The sequence below is a fragment of the Gigantopelta aegis genome, chromosome 1 (assembly GCF_016097555.1).
Source record: "Gigantopelta aegis isolate Gae_Host chromosome 1, Gae_host_genome, whole genome shotgun sequence".
NCBI classification, from domain to species: domain Eukaryota; kingdom Metazoa; phylum Mollusca; class Gastropoda; order Neomphalida; family Peltospiridae; genus Gigantopelta; species Gigantopelta aegis.
This window is the reverse complement of record NC_054699.1, coordinates 26,139,860-26,152,552: the sequence shown is the minus strand read 5'-3', so window position 1 is coordinate 26,152,552 and position 12,693 is coordinate 26,139,860. Positions and strand designations below refer to the sequence as shown.

Genomic DNA, 12,693 nt, shown 5'->3' with positions numbered 1-12,693 from the left:
TTACCGTTACGGGATTTGGTAGTTACGGAAACTTTCGCCTACGCCTCTGTTACCGTTACGGGATTTGGATACCATTTCTTTGTAGCAGCACCGCCACAGATCACAGCGGCACATTTCCCGCCAATATTATCGCACATTTCGTTCAAATAAAGTTGTAGTTGCATACATATTTAGGTTTCTTCACGACTGACACGCATCAGGCGCCATAAAGATGTCTTATGTACTGGTAAGCCCTTAAAATTCGCAATGTACAATATCGTCTGGCTATTCCTATCCCTGGACTACCATGTTGGTTGTAAGTAGATTCCTCCACTATCTTCTTAATATTAATTAATATTTGTTACATGCATACAGCTATTTACTCAGTGGCGGATCCAGAAAATCCATTGGGGGGGTGGGGGGGGGGCAATGACATGAGATGGAAGGTCATGGGAACTTTGGGGGAGGTTTGGAGGGGGATCGTAAAAAAAATGAAAATTAATATATAATAAAATTATAACTATTTAGGGTGGAGGAGGGCTAGATCCGCCTCTGTAACTGTGGGCATTTTAAATCTATATACTGTCCGAGACGAGCTCATGAGGAATATTTGGTGAGCAGTAATAATAATACAGTGTTAATACTAACAATAAATTGATTAATTATATTGTAAGACTACAGTATTAGCCTAGCACAAAGTTAACATTATTTAGGTTAAAAAATGTTTAAAGGTATATTTTGACCACAGATCTGTCCTACTGATAATTTTAAAACAAAATACAGCTTGGTTTTCACCAAACTAACTTAAAACCTGTAAACCGGTAATTATTTGATTTATTACACAATAAAACTTCTCTAAAATATCCATTTAACCATAAATAAAAGCCAAATAAATTATTAACATCCATGAAAAAACTACTTTTTAAGCATGTCCCAAAGTAATACCGTAATAACAAAAGAACTAAAGAGATTAAAGGGACATTCTCGAGTTTGCTGCATTGTAAGATGTTTCCGACTAATAAAATATTTCTACAATTAAACTTACACATTAAATATATTTTCTTGTTTAGAATATCAGTGTCTGTATATTCAATGTGTTTCTGGTCTTCTTAATATTTGTAAGAAGCCCAAACTGGAGTTTGTCTTCAAATAATTTCGTACATACCAAAAAACGTTTTTAAGGAAATAAAATTAAAGATAACCTAGTACAAATATTATAACAATCAGAAACACGTTTAATATACAGCCACTAATATTTTATGCAGAACAATATATTTGATATGTAATTACAATCGTTAAAAAGTCTCTGTTAGTCGATAACATCTTAAACATTGCAGCAAACTCAGGAATGTCCCTTTAAATTAGTAGTTTTGAAATGAAAACAAATACCCAATATATATCCTAGTTATCAAAACCCTTATCAGAACACTTTTTCTTAACAATGACACTCCCAATAGTTTTAAAATTAACAACTTAAAAGGGTGTCACACGATTTCCGCTCAACTCCGTTACATTAACATTGTTTAACCATTAACAAATCTATTACAGTCTGATGTCAGAGGAAATAACGTTATTACATGTGTTTTGGTGGGAAAGTTACGATGGTGGCATTTTTGCTACAGATTTCTTCCATGGAGGTAAATTACCTGTACTATACAAACATAGAGTGAATAAGTAGGTTTTCTCATCCTCAACACCGTTCAGGCTGTAAAACAATAGATATGCTTTTCTTAAGGTACAGAATTTTACAACAGATGTGTGGTCATTTTGTTAATTAAACCAACCTGAAGACGTAATGTGAAATGAAAAACAGAGACAGTTATTCCCCTTACTTGACGATGTCCTTCAACTCCGTTACCTCAACACTGTTACTTTTGTGCATACCGTAACGGTGTTGAGTTGACATAACTGAAAACACATATCTTTATTTGATAAAATTTGACCAAAAAGTTATTTTACACATTACTGACCAGAAAATATGCTGTACTGCACTAAAGGAACAATTTGTGGAGGACGAGTCCTGACAACTCACCACGAACTAAGCGTATGTGGTGCTTCTTGTTTTCAAGCTTCGCCTACCATAATCTAGACAACTTGTGTACCCAGAATAATTTTGTTACTATACCAGTTATTTTAGGATAGGTACGACCTACTAAATAAACATTTTACAAACCTTGTAATGGGAAAACGTAAATATTTTAGGCCCTAATGACAGTCACATTGTGTTTTCAGCATTCTGTGAGAGAACATTAAACAATGCCACTCTCAGCCAAGGAGAGAATGAGGCGATATCGTCAAAAAATACAAAAGAAAAAAGAAAAACATGCTGAATATTTGAATAAGGAAAGAGAAAGATGGAAGAAGAGAACTGAACAAAAGAAAGTGAAAACAATAAATGACTTGACAGAGGGATAAAAAAGGAAAGAAATGTAGAAATGCTTACCACCTTCACAAAGCAAAAAAACTGCACCAAAGGAAAGTGACAGCATTTATTGCGGTCAGCTCACCACCAGAGTCTCCTCATGACAGTTTAATTGCTGGGACACATTCAGATGGAAGAACACATGTTGGGAGAAGTCGAGTCCGCAGGGATAGAGCAAAAGCATATAGAGATCTAGTAAAAATTAAATTTGAATTTAAAAAACAAAAAAGTGCTCACAGAAAACTACAGGAAACGATTACACAGACTTAAAAAACAAAACACCAAACCCATCACAGGAGAAAATGATACAATAACAAACAGTCCAAGGAGTAGATTAGATAAAATTATTAGAGAAAATAAGATACCTCCAATTGCTCGTAGGGAGCTGCTAACCCAGTTTAGCATTGTACATGAATTGAGGGAAAAACTAAAGCTTAGTAAACATGAAGATCGTAGAGCCGTAGCAAATCTGATATCTGGAAAAATTGTGAATAAATACAGGCTGAAGAAATGTGTAGCACATGAAGTTTTATTAACACAGGAACAGATGAGAAACTCACAAAGAAGAACACTAAAGAGGACAAGTCGATTGGGGAACACTGTAATGCAGAGTGTACAGAGATTTTATCAGAGAGATGACAATAGCAGGATGACAGCGGGGAAAATTTCTTTTTCAGAACCCATCCTTGAAAATATCACTGTCATCTTTTCGTAAGATGAAACCATTCTGGATAGCGACACCTACTTCAAGAGACAGAGATACCCGTCTTTGTAAGTTACATTAAAACATCAAGCTTCTACATAATAGTCTGATGTCCAAAAGCCTCTTCACCGATGACATGAAAGATATAAACAATCTACCGATGAAAATAACATGTGATGAAAAATATAGGGGCTGTATGTATAGACCGTGCTAGAAAGTGGCACGTATACAGATTCAAGTGGAACATTAAAGCAAGTGAAAAAGACTGTTAAAACGAAATGGGAAGGCACTATTTCTGATGCATTCAAGTCTCTAAATCAGCAACGTACCAAATTCTGTAAACATGTTTTCAATGCCAGGCATCAGTATGAGACAGTTCACTGTTGAAGAAGAATCTACCAACAGGCCACGTGCTTCTTCACATTGACTTTGCAGAGAACTATTTGTGCAAGCAATCTACAGAAATCCAGTCAGCTCATTTTGGTGCTTCACACAAGCAAGTCACTCTTCATACTGGTGTATTGTACACAAAGAACATGTGTACACCATTCTGCACTATATCCGATTCCATGCAACATGACCCAGCTGTCATATGGGGTTACCTGCATCCAGTGTTGCGATATTTAAAGATGCATCATCAAGATGTGTGCCACCTCGACTTTCAAAGCGACAGGCCCACAACTCAGTATCGAAAACGCACCAACTTCATGTTTATGTCAACTGTGCCTTTCAAATTAGATTTCCACGATGCAACTTGGAGCTTCTGGGAGGCCGGCCATGGTAAAGGTGCCCCTGATGGTGTTGGGGCACTGTTAAAGAGGACAGCAGATGCCAAAGTCCTTACCGGAGAGGATATTCCTGATGCAGTCTTTTTTCACATTCTTGAAACCGAAAGGCTTTCAACGAAGTTATTCTACATACCTGAATTAGAGTTAGCTGAATTCGATGCACTTATTCCACCAACTGTAAAACCAGTTATGCAAACCATGCAAATGCACCAGGCTTTTACAAATGAAGAAGCACAGATCACTACAAGGATATTATCTTGCTATTGTCATCTGCCAGAACTGTGCTCTTGTTTCAGTCCTAAAACGACGACTCTCTTTGAACAAGTAAATCCAGTTTCACAACACTGCAGTTGGCTTAGTACCAAAACTAGTGTGCAAATTAACTGTATGCTATTGAAATCTGTGAATCCTGATGTCAGTCCCTCAGAAATAAAGGGACAACTAGCCATCGTTTCTTATGACAGAAAGCTGTACCCAGGACGAATGCTGCAAGCTGATGCAGATGGAATTGAGGTGACAACTATGCAGAGTATCGGGGAAAACAGGTTTATATGGTAAATGAGAAGATAAGATTTGGTATAGTTATGAAAACATGATTACCCTTCTGGATTCCATAGAGAAAATAAGCTCAAGACGGGATGTCTACCAAGTGCCGAAAAACATTTGGAAAGCGGTTCACGAGAGGATTAACTGTTTATAAAATTTGCTTGTTACTTGTTGCTGAATTTAATTTGTTCTTGTTAAATTTAGTTCGTTAAACGTTCACATGTTCTATCATTTACCGGATTTTGATGTTCTTGTGTTGTTGTTTAATAAGGTTGTTAAATGCTGTTTTGAATTAGTGTTTCAAAGACCAAAGACATCTGATAGTAGCCGTGATTATACAATAGGCAGTACAAGAGATGATGAGCTATTCTTGAACATAATCAACTTCAGTTATTCAAAGAAAGTGAGATACTTATAATAATGGCTCGTGTTTTCAAAACATATTGGACATTTTGTTTTCATAAATTGAAAATCTGTATCCCAAACAAGATATAACATGCAAGATACCCTCACCTCCGTTACAAAATTTATTATGAACTCAACACCGTTCAAACTTAAAACAAGCCATTTCCCATGAAATAATGATGACTTCACAATAAGACCCCCTACCCACTACCATGCACTTAAAAAGCTGTTCCATTTTTTAATAATAAAAGTTAAAATATGCCTGTTTGTAAGCCATACCGCCACTTTTTTTCTCTTTGTAAGAAAACCCCCATTCCTTACACCACTAGCCAGGCCCGTACGCAGGATTTTTAATGGGTGGGTGCGAATTGCTTGTGATGTGACCAACAACGGCCGTGGGCTAAGGGCTAAGACTCAAATTTCGTTCAGACTAAATCGCAATAAGTAAAGATATTCCAGAAATCACACACACACATGCGCGCGTGCACACAGACACACACACAGACACACACACACACACACACACACACACACATATATACATACACACATATATATATATATATATATATATATATATGTATTTGAATTTTGACCTAAATACGCGAGCGCTGTGTACCCTCTACGAAGAGCGTTACTTCAACGCAGGAAAGCGATTAGGTTATTCTATTCTAAATGATTAAATATTAAAAATATTCCGGATATAGTAACTTTAAAAACTACGAAATATCAAATTTTCGCCTTCTCAACACATTCACATTGTTAACCGGTGCTGGAATCAAATTTATTTGCTTACTAAAAATTCCTCATTGGGTATTTTCTTTTGACCATAGACTTCAGACTTAATGGTTCAGTAAACGCAACATACTTTCGAGCTCATGGGCAAATACTAGTTTGGGCTTTATTAAGATACCTAGATGTTATATAAAAAACAAAGCAAACTGCATATACAATGTTTTACTGACGAAATTGTATCCCTCAACATTTTGCCCCATTTGCCCCCATTATAATCCGCCACTGGCCATAGTATCACAAATTTAGTAAGTATTTATTTCATCAATACATCCATTATACTTATGTAATATTGGATATTGAAGAATCAATATCTAAAATCAAATTGGTTGAGGTATTCAAGCTGGGAGGACTTAGTATAACTGTCATATTTATTTAGTAGTAAACAGAGCAGACGGCACCTCAAATGGTATTTTTACTATTTATGCAAAAAGTTATCAATGGCAAATTGCGCTATCCATCATAAATTTAATTGCCTTACTGAAACAAGAAATTTTTACACGCAGCATTTTCCCTTATTCCGTACACAGATTATTTCTGTCAAATTGAGACGATTTTTGATGTCATTTCTTCATTTTACACATTAAAAAAGCATGAACAAAGGTGTCCGAAAACGTATGTCGTTCGAAAACGTATGACGGTACAATATCTCCAATATGATTTAATGTTTGGACAGCCTAGACAAAGTAGCCACTAACGATATAAATAGCACATTAATAATGTACCTCCTACCATATTATTACCCCAACAGTATGAAATGAAAATATACATTTTTTTTTTACAGTGCAACTGTAATGTAATAAACAAATAATATAGTAAATACAAAGAGAATTTATATTTCGTGTTGTAGGATGCCATCTTTTTTCCGCCACAGTAATTTTCACGTCTTACTAAATAAAGGCTTTCCCATTGATATACAGAGTAATTTCCCTTGATATAAGTGGTGGCGAGTCGTAAACGCTATATGTGCCGCAAAAATTATGTGGGCTGAGCGTTGTAATGAGTTAAATTTAAAATGATAAAAATCAACATAAAAATAACCCCTCAAAACAACGATTACGTAACGTTATTTAAATTTAATAGAGAAAAGTGGAACCTTTAGTACGGGTCTGCTAATACATCCGTTAAGATCAGTTCATGGTAGCAATTTGTTATCCTAACTAAATTTACTTCAAGGTAATCAATTACTTAGAACCTTTTGACAAATTAGAAGATTTATTTTCTTGAATTTTGAACATGTAACGTAGTTGAGTTTGTACTACCATGAGCCTCTTATTACTGCAAATTTACTAAGTTGTCCCTTATCAAAAAGCACTGCTTGATAGCAAACATCAAACCCAGTAATATATGAATAACTAATAAAGAAAGAACAATAAAAAACCTTATATTTTTTTATTCACTTTTTGGTCACAAATATGTCTATCTTAGGCCCGCTTTCCATTACCGCGTTTCCGCGCGCGATTCCGCTCTCGCGAAAATGTGCATTTCCATATCTGCCTTTTCCGTGCGGGTTTGACGCAGAATGTGACGTCACCGCAGTGTACTTACCTAGAAAGGAAACATGTCTTCAGTCAGAATTTGGACTATTATACTGTTTGTACAAAAACCAAACACGTCGCATGCATATGATGCAGTACCAATTGATGGCGACCCACCAACGCCGAAGTCATAGGTACTGAGTGCACGAGATTGTACAGAGAAGGCTAGAGCATGGTGCGTTTTATCACCTGGTGAAGTAATTAGAAATTAATTCTGAAAAACATCATGAATACTTCCGAATGTCAGGCGAGAAACTAGAGTATGTTCTGAGTTTTGTAGGACCAACTATTCAGAAGAGGAGTGTGGCGAGTGAGCCGCTTCAACCTAAGCAAAAGCTTGCAATTTGCATAAGGTATTTATTTATAAAATGACTTTATTTGTATTATCATAGAATATTGCATTCAGTCACACACATGATCGGGTGAACAATGACTACTCGACCAGTAATGCAAATTGAAAATGAAAACAAGAAAATGCAAATTTAACATCCAAGACGGTTGTAAATCTCCAAATCGTCTGTTAGTAACTTGATGTACAGGATTTTATTCATAGTTATTGATGGCTATGAATGCTTCCTGCATACAATAATTCAAAGTGTCAAACGAGTTGCGATCGGTCTGTTGTGTTTGTACTGGAGGTGACGAGGGTACGCTTGGCCTTTCAAACCGTGCATGTAGTGATTGTGGCGTTGGCAATTGGTGTATGTCTTCGTTATCTTTCGAATGTTCCAGTTTCATGTACATATTCCATATCTGTCCCTCCATCCACAGTTGTTACTTTCGTGGAAATGTAGCCATCTTTTCTGCCATCATTATGTAAAAACTGTTAACTTCCTTCTTGTCCCGTATCTCTCGCTCAATTTCTTCTATTTTCTTAGCATCTGCCTTGTAATCCTGTTCCATTTTCCCCCAAACAGTTTGCATTTGACTGTAAACCCTCTTCTTTGGGCGACTTTTCGGCACTGTTGCAGGGGACACAGATCCAGAGGTACATGGTCGACAACCTACGTCATGCATCCTCTTTTGTTGCGGTTCTCTTTGTGATCTGAAGTAGTGACAAAATAAGGAAACATTGAACTATGTCCTAGTATTATTTTGTATGAATGAAAACTCGGACAATAATGAGGCAAAATCGCCGTCTATCATTTATATATGATGATTCTGTTTACACTAATATTAATTTATATTCACTATTTCAGATTTCTGGCAACTGGAGAATCTTATACTTCATTGGCTACACAGTACAGAGTTAGCGTAACCAGTGTCAGTAGGTTGGTACCAGAGGTTTGTACTGCCATTTGGCACACAATGGCAGGAATATTCCTTAAAATTCCACAAACGGCACAGGAATGGAGAGTGGTTGCAATGGACTTTCGGCAGAAGTGGGACTTCCCGCATTGTGTTAGAGCTATTGACGGCAAACACATAGTAATGAAGTCTCCTATCAATAGTGGTTCTCTATACTACAACTACAAGGGAACGTTATCCATCGTTCTCATGGCCCTTGTTGATGCTAGCAACATATTTTTGTGTGCGGATATTAGGGCATATGGCAGGCAGTCTGATGCTGGTGTGTTTGCAAATACAGAGTTGGGAGAGAGTCTTAACCCATCCAACCGTCTAAATCTACCACCTGCAGAAATCATTGAAGGAGCAGAACATCTTGGGGCTATGCCATACGTTGTAGTAGGGGATGAGCCATTCCCCCAACAGCAACATGTTATGCGGCCTTACCCAGGCAAGCAGTACACTATGGATCACCACGCATATAACTACAGGCACTCTAGGGCAAGGCGCATAGTTGAGTGTGCCTTTGGCATTCTGGCTACTAGGTGGCGTGTATTTTACACCAAGATGGCTATCTATCCTGAGAATGTTGAATCGGTTGTACAAGGGACAGTTATACTGCACAATATGTTACGAACTGAAACAACACCAGGAACAAGCGTAGAGGATCTCTTACAGGAACAGAGATCAGATGAAATCCAGGGATTTGTGGAACTAACAAATCTTGGTACCAAAAGTTCAGCTAAAGCTCTAGACATCAGAAACAGATTTAAGAGATTTTTCATTGAGAATCCTTTGTCCTGGCAGAATGCCCACATACAGAGAGGTCTACATTAATACATGAACAGTCAGTTTGTCATACATACTCTGTTGCAGGTGAACATTCTTCATCAAACTGTTCGGAAACAAAGGACTCTTCGTGAAACTTGTCATCTTCCTAGGTTTTAGAGTCTTCATCATCATCAACTTCACCTTCGACACTAGTTCCCTTCGCCACAGTGATGTATGAAGATGTGAAATTGGTTACAGTTCTAGAAAAGAAACCAATGAAAACTTATTTCAGAACATCAGTCTATCATTATTTGCAAAGGAATAACAAATTGTAAATTTTCATTCCATTGTTTTCTGAAAGTTCCACCCTTGTTATGTGCTTTGTATTTTCCAAACTAATTGTTTTTACATTATAATTTTTGGGAAAGCATGTTTCGAACAGCTTTTTATGTTCTATAGTTATAAATTATTTTGTTGAATGTCACCACAAGAACACAGAGTATCATTACATTGTAACATAAAGTAAAGTTTGTTTTATTTAACGACGGCTCTAGAGCACATTGATTTTTATCTTATCATCGGCTGTTGGATGTCAAACATGGTCATTCGGACCTATTTCTTTAGCGGAAACCCACTGCCACCCACTGCCACCACATAGGCTACTCTTTCCCATAAACTGGTTGGAACGGAAACATTGTAACATTGAAATACCTTCTTTCTGCAATATGGCCTATCAGAAATTGGAGATGATCATAGAATTGTCCTTTGTTGACAGCTTCTGCCCCTGATCCACTTCTTTGAGCCTCCTTCACTTTCCTACGCATGACACTGAAGTAGTCTTTTATATTCTTCCATTTCTGTTTACATTGTTCCCCTGGAAAAGATTTTTAAAAATAATTTTTAAAACCCTTATTGTGTGGAACTTATAATTGGATGTGTTTTTTCATGAGAGATCAATTTATTTCAGTGTTTATTTGGTGACTTCCTTATAGATAGTAAAAAGGATTATTGTGCATCTATTCTGAATCATATGAAAGAACACTTTCCTGTATGGTTTTCAAAGGAACTTAATTATACGAAAACCTCTTCAGTTTTAAATTGTAGGCCTTAATTGTGTTTGGCAGTTGTCTGGACTAGAGATCATTCTGTAAGTATGTTACATTCATTTAATAATTTGTGTTAACTTCAATAAAATGTCACCATATTTAAAAAACAAATTTGTCTTCTTCCTACCTGATTGTCCGTGTATAGTAGCCTAATTTGGATGGTCAAGTAATTTAAAGTGTAATCTTTGCATTATCAAACAATGTGACGAAATTTGTGTGTTGTAACAAGGACATAATAATCACAGGGGTGTTTCATTACTTTGTTTTATTTGATTTGTCATCATTTGAGAATACTTGTTATACCAAGTACTTACAATCAAGGCCCTCCACGTCCATTTGATCAGCAATATTTTTCCACGTGTTGGTGGTTATAAGTTTATTCCTGTGATCCCTACAACGTACATCATAAAGTAAAGGATTCTCCTCCACAGGTTATGAACAGGTCTTGCTGTTCTGTAGTCAGCTTCGGGGCTTTCCTCCCAGAAGTGTTGTCCATGGCGTAAAACTAATCAGATTAAAAAGATTTCAACGAGGACAATTATCTTAAAAATGGCGCCAGCAAACATCCCGCATTGTGACGTCACCGAGAGGAAAACTCACACGCGATTTTATCGCTCATCGATCGCTAGGTTTTTCCGCTCGCGGAATGCTCGCACGCGGAATGCTCGCACGCGGAAACGCGGTAATGGAAAAGATACTATGTAAATGCATTGTATCGATAAACTCGTGCGCGGAAACGCGGTAATGGAAAACGGGCCTTAAACAAATTAACCCATTTACAGTTCTTCATCTCAGATCTGAGATTGGCCACTACAATAATATTAAAATTACATTCTACTAGCACAATGTTAGCACTGTAAGTACTTTAAAAACCACTACGGTCGACGACGGTCATTTTTCGCACCCTTAATTTGGCTTCTTACACAATAAATATAACATATCTTACAGTAATTTCACTTAAAATCCATATTTCGTAAATCATACAATTTGTTTTAAACACAAAATTTTCAAGTCAAGTGCATTAATAATGTTTAAAAAAAAAAGAATGGATATTTCACATTCTCACGAGATTCTCATATTATCTGTCATGGCTACCAAAGAACGCTTTTAGTCTTGATAATTGTTAATTTGCATTGTATTAATTTAGGCCCGTAGGAACCGGGGATGGGGGTGGGGGGGTTGGGGATGGGGGCGGTTGGGGGATATTTACGTGCCCCCACCCACTTGTTAGCCTTTTTGTTTTGTTTTAAATCACATTAATGTTTGCCATTGTAACCAAAATCTGATATAGAGTTTGTACCCGATCCCATGGGCGTATGGGGACTCTTTGATTTAGGGGGGCTGGAGGGGTTGATTTGCCCGAAATTTTCCCCAGATAAAAACTGCCCGAATTTTCCCCACTGTTTTGCCCGAATTTGGGGGGGGGGGGCAATTGCCCCCCCCCCTGGGTCGTATGCCCATGCCCGATCCGTCAGTGCTCCTCCTCCCCCCCCCCCCCCCCCGAAGTCCTTCCTACGAGCCTGTAATTATATTTGCAACAATAATTAATTTAATAGGTATCAACGATATCGAGTAACTGTTTCCAATAAAATGTGATTTAAAATTGTTTTTTTAACAGAAAACCGTTTCGGTGTCAGCGCTACGTTATTGTATCAAACAGGGGCCTTATGCATGAGGAGCGGATAAAACTAAACGCGGATAGCGGCTAAACGCGGATTGCTAATCGCGTTTAAATTTATTCGCTTTTTGGTATGCATAAACGTAAATGACGTCGCGAATAGCTATCCGGCGGCGTTATTTTTAGATTGGGGGAACTCCTCGCCGCGCATGGCATTCTGGAACCGAACGTTGCGCTTACAATGTACTTTTGTAAACAAAAAGAACAGTGTTTCGTTTAATATTTATAAATAAATAAAATATATAAATAAATGTATAAATGTATAAAAAAAAAAAAAAAAAAAAAAAATATAGGCCTAATACAAAAATAATAATGAAAATAAATAAAATTAAATACATAGTTATAAGAAGAAGAAAAAAAAATATAGCAATCCAGTTATTAACAGTCATTAAAAGTGCAGTATATATTTAGGAAGGGGTGCAAATTAAAAACAAATACTAATAAAATAGAGGCAAATAGTCTTGCCAAATAAATAAATAAATAAATAAATAATGGGGGACCAAGATATAACACCCAGCATACTAATAAAATATAGAAATGCAGATTGAGAGGGAGATAACTGGAAAATAGGTCGAACACCAACCATAAGCGATTGGGGGTGGGGGGAGGAAATCTTCAAATTCGGGTAAAAACGAATAAACATTCGGGCAAAACGTTTCTCTATGTATTTCTATCATT

General features: G+C 36.8%; 2 protein-coding genes across 2 annotated transcripts in view; one reads left to right on the top strand and one right to left on the bottom strand.

Moving 5' to 3' along the window:
- The window catches only part of LOC121372965 (ephrin type-B receptor 3-like), a 73,440-nt gene that overhangs the window by 52,383 nt on the left and 8,364 nt on the right, over nucleotides 1–12,693 (bottom strand). The gene's annotated exons all lie outside the window — the stretch shown is intronic.
- Nucleotides 8,482–9,297, top strand: LOC121372132 (protein ALP1-like). Its single transcript, XM_041498436.1, has one exon. It carries the CDS (start codon nucleotides 8,482–8,484, stop codon nucleotides 9,295–9,297), a length of 816 nt encoding a protein of 271 aa, XP_041354370.1.

Excerpts from the sequence above, each read along its gene's own strand:
- LOC121372132 (XM_041498436.1), top strand. The coding sequence starts at position 8,482 with ATGGCAGGAATATTCCTTAAAATTCCACAAACGGCACAGGAATGGAGA.